The following is an 18,706-nucleotide window of genomic DNA, read 5'->3' on the forward strand; positions in this document are numbered from 1 at the left end:
TAATACCAAAGCTTATCACTACTACTAACAAGGCCAGCACATTGCATTATTTACTTTTGTTCCACTGCACCCTTTTGGATTTCCGCAAGACCTTCAATTGTGTAAATAGGTCCTTGCTGTAACAAAAGCGGTGACTCCTGGGCTACCTTTGTAAAGTAGCCTATTTACTAAATTGTATACGAAGATCACAGCTGCAGTTACAATGATAGTATCAGAGCTGAAAAAAGATACACTTGTATGGAAGTCCCCTTATTGGGTCAAACACATGTCAAAAAATATTCTTTAAAACTTTGAATTCTCTTGCATACCTCAATGCCCTTAATAGTATGGCATCACCTAAATGTCTCAATGCTTGAGTACTTACTTCTGTATTAAGGTCTTGAATATCAAAATGAATTTTCTTCACATTCTAAATATTTTAACTTGGTCCAATGTTTCCATACAACAACTGTCATGTAAGTTTATATACTTTGTAACACAGACAATATTGCCTCTTAGAGCCATAATCCAATTTCTCTCTGACCACAGGTTTTATTCCAAGCACCCTTCCGAAAGCCATTATCAACCTCTTTTTGGATGCCAAATATCATGATAATTACAGGTCAACATCATTAGTACCATACCAGGCAAAGCGCCCTGACAATATAGTTACTCAACAATCACAACAATTTATTCAGAACTCTCATTCTGGAAGACTTACAAGCAGATGTGTTATTAGGTGTTCTAAGCCTAAACATCAGGTACCCCAAGATTTGCCATGTTTGTTAAAAAAATCAACTTTGTTTTTGCACTCATCACAGAATATTTTCTTCAAAACCATTACAAGTTCTTAGAAGGAGAGGTGAGGGGGGGGAGGGCTACAGAACGATTAGAGAGTAGGGCTATTGATGAGATCCCTCCAGCAATGTGGAAATAAAAAAAACGTAAGACTGAGCTAAAGGAGAAGGTAGAGGAAAACGAGAAAGGAGGGTGAAAGGTGTCAACACAAAATAGGCAGGGTTCGGGTCAGAAAAAAGAAAAAGTGTAACGGATAAACAGGAACATACATACATAGAGAGAAATTCAATGTCAAAGGTATTTGTGAATTTGGATTCGTCTACCTGACGACTGTAATTAATTTTAAAAATGTCATTAAAATCAGCTAGGTACAAGAGATCACTTGTTTTCTCAAAAACAACTTTTGTCCTTTTCACAACACTTTCTGATACACACCCTGTGCCTCTCGGACAGAGCACTTCTGGAAGGCCAGTGAGAGCTCAACTGCTAGTGATAAAATTGCACCCAAATCTCATACACCATGCCTGAACGTCACTAATGTTCTGACCCTTTAAATGATCCTGAAATAAAATACGGTATGCCAGTTCAAGGGCTGAGTTCTAGGATTGCTTAGTTCATACCCTCTGCTTGAGACTACAGTTGTATCAAATATAACTAATGTTTCTGATACAGCCTAACAACTTTAATTTAGCCAATCATTCTATGGCTGCATCTTATGTAGTTCTCATACAAGATGCTGTGGAGCTCCACACGCTCTGTCGATCCGTGGGTGTCATGGGCCAAATCTTGTGGGGATGAATATTGCAAACCAAGATGGGAAGATTTTAACCATCCTGGGCTGATGTTGCTCCTGGTGCTAAGCCCTAGCCCCCTGGATCCACTGCAACAGGCCTGCTAGCCTCAAGAAATGTGACAAGTCTGGACAACCCATAGAGTGAACATGTGGGTTGTTGTAACCTGTGTATTCAAAGTAGGAGTACGTTGGACCCCAGTTTGATATCTTACTAGACTTTGTAGGCCCAAGGAAAGCAAAACAGCACTTTAAGGCAGTTTCCCCCTATGTGAATAATACAGTGACACTGCAGATAAACTATTAAATACAACTGACCTTACCTATGAGTGCCCACTAATCTTATAAGACCTATCCCAGGTCAACATCTAACCTTGCAGAATCCCTTGTGCGCAGTTACCGGGCCACACAATACCATAGTCTCACGCACAGCCCGCACACGCGCACATGTTCATATGTAACTAACCAAGTGTGCCTTACACTAGCTGTGTTGCAGCGGCCTTCGCTTTAAAGGCAGACACTAGTGATAAACACATGCAGTCCAGTCACCATGTGATTGCTAAGAGTGAAGCACAAGTAGAGGCTTGTCCACAGTAAAAAGTAAAAAACTGGGTAATCAAGAAGCAAAAGAAATCGGGGTGTACTAAACTGGCGGAACCCAATTTCAACAGTACTCATACTCATCAATTGCTTTTTCTTGTGTATTTACTTATTTATAGTTTTTAATACTGCTTGTTACCTTCTAAAGCTAACTCCAGAGCACTGCTGAAAAAAAGAAAAAGGGAGAGTTAAAAGTTCAATTGGTCAAGGACGGGTTCTGGGCCTGTATTCTTCTATCACTAGCTGAAGGCACCCCGGAACAGGCTAGTTTTCAGTTAGGTTCCATCAAGAGGATGGAGTTGAGCAAGTTCCAGACACAGGTTCGCAGGACTCCCAAGGATCTGCATCCATGTTTGTTCGATACGAGAAAAGAACTGGGTTTCTCTTATGCATCGCTTTCATTAATAAAATAATAAGGATTGTAAGCATGCAACACGCGGACTCTCTTCCTTCACTTTGAAATCCTAGGACTTTCTTAGTTACAATATAAAATAGCCAGCTTCAAGCATCACTGACTGTGCGTTCAGAATTTTATCTCTGACAGCGTTTAAACTATGTAGAAAAATTCATTTTATTAGCCTCACCAATTTCTCCATTCTCCATGGCTCTTATATCAGGTCGCAGCCTACAATCTGTTTTAGGAATAATGCTTTCCATGTCTTTGTCCAATTCGTTTAAAGCCATTGCAAAATTTGTGAAATTATACATCTGAAAACAGATAAAAACTGAAAATGGTAAATAGGCCAAATATAATTTTTTAAAGACACTTTTGTCCATAAAACAACAAAATAAACATAGATACAAACAAATCTATTTAAAATACATTAATACATCACTAACAGACTGTACTCTTGTGAATCAATCCCGCTAGTAACAGCATTCATAAATCGTCCAAAAGTTATGGACACATCTAAAAAATGCATATTAAAGGTTATAAAGCTATCACCCGAGTTAGAGTGTCATAATTAAAAATAATGGTTTCATAATCTTTTTACGAATATCAGTGAATAAAAAACTATTAAAAAACATAATAAAGTGCATTTAGCATTGAGTAAGCAAGGACATTTTCCATCATCCCCTTAAATGTTTTGGTGAAGCTCTTGCATAGAGAAAATGTAGCTACAACCTAATCTAAATTTTAAAACGCATAAACGTAAATTGAGATGTAAAAATGTATGCGTCTATTCACTGAAAAAACAAAGGTTCATTTAACATCTTAGTTAGGTGTTATAAAATCTGTTTTTGTTTAAACAAAAACGTACAAATTTACTGAACAAAAACAAAGTTTAATGTAACATTATAGTTAGGTGAATAGGTCAGTGACAACATTAACGTTTCAAATACATTTTAAAAAAAAAGAAATTCACCAGTTATAGTATACAATACCTTGCGCCCTGCCATGCACTGCTTATGACCTCACATATCACATTACATCACGTGTTCTATGACATCATTGATGACTTCTCAAATTACATTATTGATGACACCACTGAGTGTTTTAGTTTGTTTTACATTTTATATAGTGGCGGGAAAGTACCATATTACTTTTTAAAATAATTTTGTACAGGGTGTCCAGCTAATGGGTGTGTTTAAAAAACGCACCTGCGTCTAATGCATTATAGGTTTGTACAGGTATTGAACATGTTCTAAATCTTTGTAATGAAGAGTAACTCCGTGTGTAGATGATAGTTGACAACTTGTGTCTAGTATGTTCCATGTAAATTTTTTGGTTCTGCAGAAATTTTTTCCAACAGGGCAATGATTCTACGTAGTAGATACTTCGTAATATAGGCAGCTTTGAGTTATTAGACAGGAACATCTAAGAGTGACAATTTCTGCATAACATAAAATACTCTGTGCAGGTACTAACCTATGTACATGTGCTTCCTGTTTTTTAGAAGATAGGCTATCTGTAAAGTTTTCACCACAGTATGAAGGCTGCAGGTAGTAGGATCTTTAGCACCTTCAGACCTGGTTAATACACTGTGGTATATTTCTCATGTAAGTGTCACTGCCTGCAAACTATGCAGTACAGAGTAAACTCTCTATATAAAGTAAACACAGTCTACAGTACCCACGTTTGTATTAAGATCAACTTAATTTCTCAATGTGAGTTCGGTGACTGTGAGTTTGATACAGATAAAGCTGTCCGTAGTAGGGCATTCATTTTGGAGCAGACAATGAGTATCTTGAAGAACTTGTTTTTTCTGAACAGTTGTATATATATTCAACAGTGTGTGCAATGAGTGTTTACCATATCTCTATTGTTGATCGTTAATGTGAACTAGGCTACCCATGAAGTATATGGTCTAGGGTTAATGTTGCACATAACACATGCTTGCTACACCTAAGGGGAGTTGTATCTGTAATTGCATTAATGATGCTTCATATTACTCTGATTTGATTTGTACAAACGTTCACGCCTCTAATGCCATACTAGATTATAGAGTACAAAATAGGTTTGGATGATGTCATCACTGATGTCATCAATGATGTCATGAGACCTCATTAGTGATGTCATAAATGATGTCATAGAACACGAGTGATGTAATATGTGAGTACATAAGCAGTGCATGGCAGGGGCACCAGTTATAGTTAAGTCTTCTAACTATAAACTGGTGAAGTTTTGTGATTTCTATGGAGTTCAAAGCTTTAAAAGTTCTAAACGTGATCAATATGTTGCACTGATGAGGGCAGGGAAAAAGAACACAAGTCTGCTCCCAGCAAGCATTTTTCAAGCTTCTGCCAGCTAGGAGCCGACTCAGTGCTTGCTCCTGTTTGGCAGGAGATTTCAAAATGCTCCTGCCAGATGGGAGCACACACGTTACCCTGCCTGTTGTTGTGAGGGCAGGTAAACTACTGTGTCCAAGGGTGGGCTCCTCGGGGCACAGTTAGTGAGCTGGTCTCTAGGGTCATTAAAGACTCAGGGAGGGGGCCGTACAGCCCCCTCCCCCCTTAATTCAAATGATGGCCCTGGGCAGTGAGGCCCACGGGGCCTTTTAAAGGCTCGGTGGGGGGGCTGCGCGGCTCCTCTTCCCTTATTAAATACATTGAGCCCCAGGGGATGGTGTCTCCATGGCTAAATACAGCTCGAGGAGGGGTCTGCGTGTCCCCTCCATTTAAATATACTCAAGCCCAGGAGAAGGGAGGGAGGCCATACTGATGCCCCACACAAACATATATATATATATACATATATATATATATATATATAAATATATATATATATATATATATAACCTACTTGCGGTCGCCAGTAGGTAGTTATAGTTAGGACCTATTATCCAAAGGCAAAACGTTTTTTGATTTGTCAATATCTTTTGCACCGGTTGACAAATCTTCGCAAACTTCTCAAAAATAATGGGGCGCGAGCGGGAGCTGAGAAAAAAGGGGGTCCCAAAGCGCGTTTTCTGTATGTGAATTTCCAAAGGAAATTTAGGAACAGGCTACAGCCTTAACTGCCGAACAGAATTACACCACATTTGGCAAAAAGGTAGCACTTGGTTCAGAAAGGGACTGTTTTTTAAATGGTGTAAATCAGTTCAGTAGTTAGAGAAATTAAAAAAAGAAAAACTAAAGATATCTGAGCGATGAGGAGTCACAACTCCTCCCAAGCACGAGCTGACTTCTGATTGGCTGCCAACACTCCAAACCAGAATGTGTTGGCAGCCATCTTGTGACTCTGTAACAGTCACAAGAAATCAGTAGCAAAAAGGTGAAAAACAAGAAAAGGGGCAGGGTATAAACACCCCGACGCCCTAGGCCTGCTCAGGGGGTCCCACAAGGACCCACAGTCCCCAACAATTCATTAAAAAAAAGAAAATAGTCTGAATTCGTGCTGGGTATGCGAATCCACCCTAGAAAATAAAAATAAGAGAAGCACGGGCTTCTTTGTACTTAAGCCCCCAGTGTGGGCCAGGTCCCGGGGGCAATACCGAATTGTGTAGCGGGGGCCCGCCAACTCCCCGGGGCTTTGACGATTAAACGCAGGTGCACGTGCCCCCCCCCCACAGCCCCGGGGACCGCCACCACCCTGTTGAAATGTAGGGAATAGGGCTGCATTGCACCCCTCCTTGAGCACTAGATGACCCTGGGGACCGCCACCCCTAGGGCCGGCTCCTGTAATGTCCCGGGTGCCCACCCCCGGGACATTGCTGTTTGCTATGACAGGGTGGAGCACGGCTCCTGCCCTGCAATAACAAACACTGCTTTCCTTCGTTGAAGCGAGAGCAGGAAACCTGCTCTTGCTTCAACGAAGCAAAGCAGAATCGCTTTTGGGCAAGGGGAGCTGCATGTTAGCGGCTCCTCTTGCCCAAAAGCAATGCCGGCTCCCGCAGGAGGCGGGGAGCCGGCAGGGACCAGTGGGGCATTGAGGCTCCCTCCATGGTCCCCAACGCTAAGGGCCGGCCCCGGGGGATGGGGTCCCCAAGGCCAGAAGTGGCTCAGGAAGGAGGCCACGTGGCCCCCTGCAATTATTTAAAAAAAGAGAGTAGGCGGGCCCAGGGTCCCTGGGGCCAATATTGGCCTGAGGAGGGGGGCCCACGCACCCCCCTCTTTTTAAAACAAAAAAAATTGTGGCAGACCCCGGGGGATGGGGTCCCCAGGGCCATTAATTGCCTGATGAGGGGGGGCCACGCGGTCCCCCTCATTATTAAATATGTTGACAGGCTCGGGGGGGTGGGGTCCCAGGGCAAATACTGAATAATGGAAGTTGGGCCTATTTTTTTCTTTTGAGTTTGGAGTAGCGACCCCAACACGGCTCTCAGCACGGCCCCCAGTGTAACGTTGCGTTGGATTCGCTAATCCACCTTAAATAAATAATTAAGTAGATATGATTTAGAAAGTAGTGTTGTATTTGTGAAGGTGTTTTAAAGAGGTATTGTGACTGAAGTTAATGACAGGATTAAAATTGATAGTTAAAAATCTACACAATTAAAAATTAATAGTTAAACTAGAAATGTGTGTTACAGTACATTGAATTCATGCTTTTGCGGATTCGCGGCGGGTGTGCGAATCCACAACAAATAAATAAAATTATGTGTTAAAACAAGTTATATTCAGTGTTATTTTATAGGGTGGCTCTAAAAAGAGCCCTTGTTTTCATTTTGAGTGTGTTGTAGCTACATGTAAGTGCGGATGCACAGCTTTAGGTTGTTGAGAAAGACTCTGTTTCCTTGATCTGTGAAGTGTACGCCATCACTTCTGTAGATGTGATCCATATCAAAATGTAGATTACTGTTATATATGGAGCTCATCCTATGGTCTCTGAGATAAGCAGAAACCGATTTATTGACATTCTTTCTCGCATTCTCAATGTGGGCAGAATTGATTTGACCACTTTCATTTCTGTCTTTGGCATATGTTAGAGTATACAAAGACCGTTTGAGGTAAAAGCAACATCAATTGTGCAAAGGTGTCCTTCATTAGCATTTCCAAACCTACCCCAGTCAATGGGCCTAGGTCATTGTCACCACAGTGCACAATCATGAGCTCAGGGGATTGGAGATGCAAAAAGGTTTTAACCAAAGGCATCAATTGGTGCCACTTTAATCCTCTCTGTACAATCAATTTAATATCCGCATTTTGCAAAGCTAGGTCTTTGTCAATACCTCTGCGTTCAGCATACCTTTTACACCAGAAAACATAGCTGTGCCCAACAATCCATACTGTAAGCATTTTGAAAGGATGTCTGGAAGTAATGAAAAGATATCTGTAGCTGAGGTAGTCAGTTGGTGGAATAAGAGGTATCTGAAATGGTGGACATGATGCTGTTTTTTCAAAAGTAGAGAATTGATTGGCTGTTTAAGAGCATTTTACATGGCAAAATAGGGTGCATGTTACTTTAAAAAAAATCATGTTTCTTATTGGTTAATACACATGTTTGAAAGGTACAGTAGATAGGATAAGCTTATATTGTGGAATTTTCAACTACACCTGCTGTTTGCATTTACAACATTGTGTACTGAACTTGAAGATATGGTGAACTTGAGACCTGTCAGTTCAGTTGAATGTTGCCTTAACTGTTACTATGGCAACTAGCATTAAGCAGAATGTAGGAAGGTTTGAAACTTAACTGTGTACTTAAAATGTGAAATTGTAATTTATATGTAGATGATATCTTATTAAAGTAAGATTTCCCAAGCCAGTACTATCTGTAGAAGTGGTGTGTTCTTAAAAAAAGTGGTATTTTTATTTGTAATATATTTTCAAACTCCCATATAGATTTGTGGCTCCATCGCGTTGGTGCACGGTGGAGTCGCGACTCCAAACAATTCCAGAAGCTGTTTGGGCACTATTAGAAGTCAGTTGGTAAGGGTTAATATGTCTAACCAATAGAAATGTGTTTTACAATTTTAAATAATGTAGGAGGCAATGTGATTTGTTACTTACATGTATTTGTGTGGAGAAAGAGAGGGAAACTTTGCCATTACCGGTTTTACCTTGCTGAGAGTGGTGCATTACATTGATTGTGTGCATAAGAAAATCGTTTATGAGTTTGTGATATTTGAAATTCTACAAATCAACTTGAAAGATGAGTTATAAATTTGGGAGGTGTAGTATGTATTACGTTTATTTTTAATCAAAACAAATTATTGATGAACTGTGATGTTTGAAATATATTATTAAATGTAGACATGTGTATTGTAGTTTGTTTTATTGTACTTAAATGTTGTTTGAAATAGATTTTGAATAGTAATATGTGTATATTGAAAGATGGATTCGTGATTATGGTAGTTTGTATTAGGGTGTGGATATGTACATTTGTAGTATACAGCATCATTTTAGCTGTTTTAAACTTGGAAGTGGAGCTTGTCAAGTTTTAAGGTGTGATGGAGTTCTGTCTCAAGTATGTCTCTACTTGTATATGTATTTTAACATGTCTCATACATTTGAAGGTGCATGATGTATAATAAAGGTGTTTTTATGTGGTAGGCTCATGACTGAGTAGTAGTAGAATGTTGAACATACAGCACAAAAGTGTGGTTTAAAAGAGGCTGGCAAGGTATTATTTATTAGGCCTCTTTTTAAAAAAAAGTTTCTAGAGAGTACAGTTGAAATATGCTGCATAATGTTTGGTGTTTGCTTGAAATTGCTAGTTTGTTCTGTGAATTTATAAGGTTTGGATAGTGTTATGGTACAGACATTTAAGTATGCTTTTAGGAATATGGTAAGAGTTTTAGTAAAGACGTGTGAAGGGTTCCCGTTTTATATTTGGGTAGGTGTAACATAAGTAGTTGTAGAATCGTGAAGCAGCAGTCTGAAAGTGAAGTTTGAGATGTTTGTAGAGTTGCTATTAATTAGTCATTTGAATGATGTGAGGAAAGTTATATTTCATATATACCGCATAATTTTCAGTGTCTGTTTGAAAACTGAAGTGTAGTCTGAAGTTTTGAGCTGTGGATGGTATTGTGACTGAGATATGTGTCTACTTTCACATATAATACGCTATGTTTTATGTGTGTGAAGATGATAGATGTATAAAACACAAGTATATATTTATGTGTGTATTACTTTTATATTAGATGCTGCTAGCAAAAGGTACAGACATATGCATACATGGTTTTAGAAATATGGGGAGAATTTCATGGAAGTGAAGTGCTACTTTCCTGTTAGCTATGCTGTATACACGATTAGTACTAGAATAGTGAAGCTGTATTCTGCTACTACTCAGGATGTTGTACTTCTCCAATCACTCAGGCACTACTGAAGTACTACTCCAATCACTCAGGCAGTACACATGCACTTATAAAATCACCCAGGCACTTCCTATGTACTTCTGTAATCTCGCAGATATTACTCCTGCAATCATGTAAACACCAGGCATTACCTATGTACTCTTCTAATCCCCGAGACATTACTGCTGCAATCATGTACTCACCAATGCGTTAGATATACACTTCACCAATCATTTAGCCAGTGCGTATTCACTTATAAAATCACCCACACACTACCTTTACACTTTTGCAATCACTGAGGCACTACCACAGTATTACTCTAATCACCCAGGCAATACTGATGCACTTATAAAATCACCCACTCAATTTATATGTAGTTCTGTAGTCCCCCAGATATTACCTCTGAACTAATGCAATCACTATGCACTCATGCAATCACCTAGGTATTACCCAATGCACTCTTTGAATCATGCAATCACTACTTATGTACTTATATAATCACCCAGGCACTACTGTTGCACTCTTGTAATCAAGCAGGCAGTACCTTAGTACTTCTGTAATCGCCCAGGCACTACTCATGGACTTATAAAGTCACCCAGGGACTTCCTATGTTTTCCAGTAATCCTCCAAATATTACCCCTGCAGTCATACAATAACTGAGGCAGTAGTTCTGTACTATCCCTGCAGTCTTGCAATCATGAAGGTTGTACCTATGCACTCGTGCAATACCACAGGCACTAGCTTTGCAGTCATAGAATCACCCAGGCCCTACTGTTGCACTCATCTATTCAGCTTGGCACTACTCCATGAGTCATCTATGCCTTCAGGTGGTATTTATACACTTATCCATGCACTCAACCTGTATGTGTGCACTCATGCAATTAGTCAGTCACTATCTATATTCTCCTGCAATTACCCAACGATACATGCAATCACCAAAGCACTACGCATGGAAATATGCATTCACTCAAGCAGATCGTTTACGTCTTAGTTTCTAGGTTTCACTATATTTCAGAAATATTTTATATATATTTCTTTTACATATGATGTTTTAAAAAGGTAGAGACATATATGCATGCTTTTAATGATATGGAGAGACTTACGGTTGACTCGTATAATAGTCTGCTGCTTTATATTTAGCTAGGCCCAGCACTCATGCATGTATTCCAATGATCCAGTCACTACATATGTACTGCTGTAATCACTCAGGCATTACTCTTGCACTCAGACACTACTGGTGCACTCATCTATGCCTACAGATGCCATTAATACAGTTATCCATGCATTCAATGTTTATGTGTGCACTCATGAAATTAGCCATTCACTGTCCATCTTCTCCTGTAATTACCCAGTGACTTTCTTTGGAGTCATTCAATCACCCAAAGCGAAACACATGTATTTATGCATTCACTTAAGCAGATTTATTACATGTCTTAGTTGCTAGGTTTCACTATATTATAGATATATATTTATATTTCTTTTAGATATGTTGATGATTAGAAAAGGGTGAGACATTTGTATGCATGCTTTTAACAATATGGAGAGACTTATGGTTGTGTCATGTAATAGTCTGCTGCTTTATATTTGGCTAGGCCCAACGCTCATGGAGTTATAAAAACACCCAAGTGCTACCCATGCAGTCTTCCAATGATCCAGTCACTACATATGCACTGCTGTAATCACTCGGGCATTACTCTTGCACTCATGCAAACATCCATGTAGTACCTGTACAGTCATGCAATCAACTAGGTTTGAGCCCAAACTGCCAGGCCAGGTCCTCCCTTGACTGGAAACAAGCATTGTAGGGCCGGTTTTGGGCTTCCAGCCTTAATCAGCCAGGATAGCTTGACTCCAGTGTCATGGACAGCACAGGACCCACGTCTGGGCATACCCGTCCCACTCGGGTGACAAATGCAAAAAGAACAATTGATGGACAGAATGCAGAACAATGTCATACATTCACCTCAGTACAGAGGTCTGGGCCTAAATCCATTGTGTTTTTTGCTCACCATGCCATTCCAGTTTGGACCCAGCCATATGCATATCAGTCTTGACCCTGCGCCCAATGGGAGTCCAGCCTGAACTGCCACTGTGTGTCTTTTGCTTTCCCAACTGGGTTAGCAGCACATAACATTAAAGGGATTACATTACATCGATTATTGAACATGAAAATAAGTTGGAATATCACAAGCTATCTGGTGAAGCTTGTTATGAAGTTTCAAAAGTACTAAAGACAATGTAACTTCTGACCATTGATGAGGTGAGCAAGGTCTCAAACTTAATGCTTGCCTTTGTACATTTAAGAATGCAACAGATTTTAAAAACAGATATGATGTTTTATTTGGAGGAAAACATGTAATTGTATTCAGTGATCTATTACAACTTACTCCTGTGAAAGGACAACCAGTTTTTAAAACACTTGTCCGTGAAGACACTAAGAAATCTATGGGAAGTATTGGGAATGTGAACATTTGGTCTCTTTTTGAATATAAAGAACTTATTAAGAATATGCGACAAGCAAGTGATGAACATTATGGAAACATTCTTCAAGATATTAGAATTAGTGTTTTGATAGTACATGGTAAAGTAGCTTTACGAAGTCTACTACTAACAAACTTGTTTCCAAATGAAAATATTGCACCTGAAATAATGTACAAATAAATTGGAGAAAAGAAGTCTAGTTTGTCTAATGCCAACACTGCACGAGTGTTTTACATTCAATCAAGAACTTTTGAAACTGGAGAAACAACCAATAGTAAAAATGGAAGCCATTGATAAAATGGAACATGAAGGAGTTACTATTCCTAAAGTCAAAATTAGATTCTTTGGAAAAGTCTGCATCTACGACTGCTTGTTTAGGAAAGACTTTATATGTATGTGTAAACTGTCGGGTAATATTACGGCATAATTTAGAGGTAGAAAAAGGTTTAGTAAATGGAGCAATGGGAAAAGTTGTTATGTACATTTTCAGAACAGAGATGGAATTGAATTTTTGAAGATTAAATTTGATCAGATTGAAAAGGTAAAACAGATTGGACGTTATGCTGTTCGTTTTTTGCTTGTAAAAGACTTATGTTCAAAGAAAACTGTTACCTCTTTCTTTAGCATATGCAGCGACCATTTATAAATCTCAAGGTTTAAGTGTAGACAGTGCTTTGGTAAATATTGGAAGTACAGTGTTTAAAGAGGGTATGGCATATGTTGCATTGTCTCGAGTAAGAACATTATCTGGTTTTTATTTGATTGATTTTGATGAGAAAAAAGTTAGTGCTGAAGCACATTTGGTAAGAGTATAATCGAATAAGAGAAGACGGTATGCTCCTAACTTAGAAGAATATCCTGTATGTGAAAAAAGTGTAGTGTGCCCAAAATGGAAATATGACAAACATTCTACTGAGATTCAAAAAAAGAAAACAATTCAAGTGACTCATGAAGGTGGAGAGAAAATGAAAATGGACACTGTTGATGATTTTGTAGGATACCAGTTAGAAAATAGTTCAGGTATCAACTGCTATGCTAATGTAACTGTGAATGTTGTCTTATCTAGAAGATCTTCATCAAATTATGGAGAAAAAAAATACATTTGAGAAAAAAGATTCTGTTCTTTATTACATTATATTTTTCAAAAGTTGGTAACTGATAGAACTAAAATCCATACTGCTTCTGGCATTCGACATCTTTAGGATATATGTACTGGTTCTTCGCAATTTATACTTAATATACAACAAGATGCACAAGCATTTCTTATGTTTATGCTTGCAGTATTGGAAGATGAAGGAATACAAATTGAAAATTAGTTTGGACTAAGTTACAGATGGGATCATGTATGTGAAGTGTGTTCATTTTGTTCTACCACTCAAATAGACACTGAACGATTCATATAATTGACAATAACAGATTGCAAATTAGTGTATTTTAACACATTAGTCAAAACAGCTAATCTAGATATGAAATGTTCTCATTGTAAATCAGAAATGTTGGGGCGCTAGGTGGCGCACGAGCGGAATGGCCGCTTCTGTCTGAGGCTCCCGCAGTCCGGTACCTGATCCTACATTAATCCTGGGTGCATGACCCCCTCGATGCCTTAAAATTATCAGTATTGCTGGCTGATATCCCGGTGCTACCAACGCACTGCAGAGTTGCCGTAAATATTGTGAAACATACTGGTAATCTCCTGACGTGCTGCTGGAGCGGAACTGCTGGGCGGACAAGACGGAACTTAAGAGCGGTGCCATACGCTACGCAAGAGACGAGGACTGCACAAGGTGCGTGGGCCACACGCACATAGCGGGCGGTGTGGTTGCCTTTTGCTGGCGGAGAAACTGCTGAAAACTGCACGGGGAGTGTTCGCCTCACCCAGTGCCCCGAATCAGGACAAGAGTGTCTCCCAGCTACCCTGCCGCACGGTACAAGCTGCAGGTTCCTGACGGTAGGCCACGGCTACAAGATGGCGGCAAAGGCCGCGATAGACTTAACGCCTGTCTCGTAGGCTGAGAAATCGCCTGCATTGCGTGTGGTCTCCGCGCCTTTTCAAATCTGTATACATCGCATCTTTGCGCTAATAATAGATGCGTGGGCGCGCGGGACTGCTAGACGTTGCTGCAGGTGAAGCGCTACATGCATTGGTAATGCGCATTGCCGGTAATTAATCATACTTCCTGGGCACTATAGCGGAATTTCATACCTCTGGTCCTGATTCTCCTGGACTGCTCGCGACATATGAGAGGGTCCCTCTCTGGGAAGCATTGTGTTGCTGTGCGCACCCCCCATTGGGACCGATGCAAAATGGCGCCGGCCGCAGCGATACCCTGAAGGACTCGAGAAGAGTGCAGCGCTGTAGCCCCGTGTAAGGCAAACATAGCCCACAGTTGTGCTTTTCGCCATCCTGCTCTGGGGGCTGTGGACATAGATTTGCTGAGGGTGTGGAACCCAAGCGGTTTTGTCTAAATCCTGCTGCATTGCGTATAATTGGACGCTGATACTAGCCTTGACCCCTTGCCTACAACTACCATCTTAATATCCCCGCTATCTGGCTACCTTGGATTATGAAGATACAGGGACTGTAAATTCGCAGTGAGGTGGTGGAGGCTGCTTGCTCGACACATCATGGGGAGACCAGACCCTAGAAACCACTTATCACTTTTGACAATAAAAAAACGGATAAGAAAACGCCTGAAGGAGAAGAAAAACGGCAGGTATCGACGATAGGCGCTTCGTCACCAAGTCCGGATACCGATTTGCAAACCATCCTAACAGAAATGCGTCAGGGTTTTACAACAATAGCAGACAAAGTCGATACCCTGAGGACTCGAATGGATAGCATTGTGCACAAGCTGGACGCCCATGAAGGACGCCTTAAGGAAGCAGAACAGCGCATTTCTGACACCGAAGATGTCTCCGAACAGCTTAAAAAAGCAGTCACTCAAATGGACAAGTTGATGCTTATCATTGATGCCAAGAATGAGGACATTGAAGCGCGCAGTCGACGGAACAATGTTCGCATCTTTGGTATTCCTGAAAGTACCAACACAGGGCGCCTAGAACAGTACTTACGGCAATCACGGATGAAGGTGCTATATCTGCTCAATTCATAGTTGCACAAGCACATCGTTTACTGGGCCCGCGACCCAAACCGGGGATGACGCCGAGGCCCATAATAGCGCACCTACTCAATTATCGTGATCGCGATGTGGTCCTCAGGGTGGCTCGAGAGAAGAAGCAATTAAACTTCGAGGGCGTCTCATTCACCATCTTCCCGGATTTTACTGCCCGAGTGCAAGAGGAACAACGCAAATTCAACACGGTTAAACAAAAGCTCCGTCAAGAAGAAGTGGATTATGCTCTCCTTTACCCGGCACGATTGCGCATCACATATCAAGGAACGCAAACCTTCCACACCACGCCTCAATCTGTGGACAAATTCCTGAAATCACTGAAGAAACTGAGGAATGGCCAGGCTGCAGCGAATTAACATGAAGAGGACTCCTTGTCTGGGGTAGAGTGAGCACGTTCAGTCATGCTGTTATAGCTCCCTACACCGGCAGCGGGGAGGTGCACCCACTGCGATGTTGCTACTCGAGAAGGTCCAGGACACTTCAGGAACGTAATGTATGCTTGTTATATTATTGCTTGAACTCTGACAGCGATGTCTTTACGGACTACAGGTTCTATGGTCGAGGGGTCTCACGGCTGATATCATGTCGTTTACTGGACACCCCTGCTGTCTCTGGAGATTGTTACGATCAGTGGTCTCCATTGTACTGGCAGGGTTGATCGTGTGCCATCTAGATATGTACCCAGATAGGAATACCCCTAAGCATTGATGGATGTTATTGTTTAGGGGGGGAGGGGGGAGGGCTGGTGTTGGCATGATTGGGATGCCACAGTGGGAGGGGGGCAGGACATTGCTAACGGTTGTTTTTCTTTCACAGCAGGGAAAAGGGTAATGTGTGTTCCATATAGGGGTTTGATTGTCCTATGGAGAAATGAGTTTGGCAGTGGGCACGAGGCATACTTTAGATGAACAACACCATTGGTGCAATGGCAGAGACAAGGAAAGAATCTCACCTGAGAGTTATGTTCTGGAATATCAGGGGCCTTAATAATACCCGCAAGGGCCGAAATGTTCTTGCGTATCTAGATCGTCATCAAGTCCATATTGCCATGCTGCAGGAGACACACCTGGCTCCACGGTCCCGCACGCAATTTGCAAGTAAATGGGCTGCTACTCGCTCCTTCTCTTCTTATTCCATTTATGCCAGGGGCACAGCTATCCTGATTAAGCGCTCTGTCCCGTTTGTACTGATCAGAGAGGTACTAGACCCTGCTGGACGTTTTGTTATTATATGGGGACGTATAGGTAAAGACTCGGTCACCCTGGTAAACTCTTATGACCCTAACTTTGACACACCGTCCTTTTTCACAACACTATGGGGCAAGGTTATAGATATAGGATCCCTACATATTATATGGGGAGGAGATTTCAATGTGGCACTTTGACCTACTCAGGACAGGGCTGACGGAGTTGCAATGTACAAGCCTAGGTCCAGGGAGGCCCTGATGGGAATATTGGAGGAAGGTGACTTGACAGATGGCTGGAGATATCTTTACCCCCACAGAAAGGAAGGCACTCACTTCACCTCTGCTATGAACACATGGGCGAGGCTAGATTACCTCTTGTTGTCGAGGGGACTCATAGCTGGTTTGGACAGAGCAACTCATCTACCCAGGACATATTCTGATCATAGTCCGGTATTGATTCAGTTGCATATGCCAGGATGGGATAGCGCCTGGCCCCAGTGGAGGCTACAACCTACGGCCTTATTGGACAAAGTCTTTAGGGCGGAGCATGGGGAGGAAATCGCTGATTTTCTCCCCCGTAACAAGGATACTCTTGACAGTGTTGAGATTGTTTGGGAGGCCTTTAAGGTGACGATACGTGGATACTGTATATCCAAAAGTTTTGGGGTCCTTCGGGACATTCAGAGGATGATACGCTCTCTTGATCACGAATTAAAAGACCTTGAAAAGCAGATGGCAGGGGGTGCAGGGACGCCGATACACACCACCTTTCGTACTAAACTACCTCAGTATGTGGAAGAAGCCGAAAGGGAAGCCAAATTTCGGGGTAAACACTGGGTGGCTAGGAAATATTGTGAGAGTGATCGACCTGGGAAAGCACTTGCAACACTTACTCGCACTCCACGTTTTACCAACACTGTGCTGGAAATCACCCCCTTGGATGTGCAGGAGGTTAGAGACACCAAGGGTATATTGGCTATGTTTACCGCTCATTATTCTACGTTATATACCACCAATAATGCCAAAGACGTACATTACGACGCCTTTCTCGCTGAGATCGCCTTATGCTGGCTCAGTGATGTCCATAGGACCTTCCTTGGTGCTCCATTAGAATTGGACGAAATCAAAGACGCTATAATGACCTTTAAGAATGGCAAGACCCCGGGGCTAGATGGACTCCCAGCGGAGTTCTACAAAGCCTATATTGACATTATGGCCCCTGTATTTGAGGATGCATTGGAGGTAGGAGTTCTGCCGCGCATGATGCGTGAAGTTATGATCACCTCTCTCCTCAAACCCGGTAAAGACCCCTCCTCGTGTGATGCATATCGCCCGCTCTCCTTAATAAATTGTGATACTAAGATCCTTGCCAAGGTCCTGGCCACTCGACTGTCCCTGTTGATGCAAAAATCATATTGCCGTATCAATCTCGATTTGTTACAGGGCGCTCGACCACTCATAATTTACGGACTCTATTCTCACTAATCCGGACGGTGGCTCCTGAGTTCCCCGTGGCAGCGATTTTCCATGACACCTCTAAGGCGTTCGATTCGGTTGAATGGCACTACCTCTTTGAGGTGTTACGCCGAATGGGATTCCTTGCAATATTTATCTCCTGGGTGCAATTACTATACACCCTACCGACGGCAAAGGTACTGATTAATGGTCACCTGTCCCCCCCGATTGATATTACCCGTGGTACCAGACAGGGGTGCCCACTCTCCCCTCTCTTGTTTGCCATCGCCATTGAGCCACTTGCGTGCCGGATTCGACAGCTCCACCCTAGCGGTGCCTTTAGATGCTTTCAGCGTCAAATTACCGTGTCTTTGTACCCGGATGATATGACGCTATTTGTTACTGACCCTCTTAATAAACTCAACCCCTTGCTGCGAGAATTTGTCGTCTGTGGTAGAATGTCGGGGATACAGATTCATTGGAACAAGTCCCAGTTTTATCCTCTTACCGACGCTGTAGTGGAGTTCCCATTAGACTTTCCATTACAATGGTGCCATGCGGATCTCCGATACCTGGGCATACAAGTTTCCAGAGATCGAGACGAGAC

At 41.7% G+C, this 18,706-nt stretch overlaps 1 protein-coding gene across 1 annotated transcript in view; it reads right to left on the reverse strand.

The window, feature by feature from the left end:
* OSBPL1A (oxysterol binding protein like 1A) overlaps positions 1-18,706 on the reverse strand; it is a 2,145,795-nt gene that overhangs the window by 235,587 nt on the left and 1,891,502 nt on the right. Inside the window, exon 26 of the mRNA XM_086965647.1 lies at positions 2,752-2,875. Coding sequence (XP_086821773.1) covers positions 2,752-2,875 — 124 coding nt within the window. The remainder of the gene's footprint in view (positions 1-2,751; positions 2,876-18,706) is intronic.

This window comes from Lissotriton vulgaris, chromosome 4_1 (genome assembly GCF_964263255.1).
Source record: "Lissotriton vulgaris chromosome 4_1, aLisVul1.2, whole genome shotgun sequence".
In the NCBI taxonomy this organism is placed as follows: Eukaryota; Metazoa; Chordata; class Amphibia; order Caudata; family Salamandridae; genus Lissotriton; species Lissotriton vulgaris.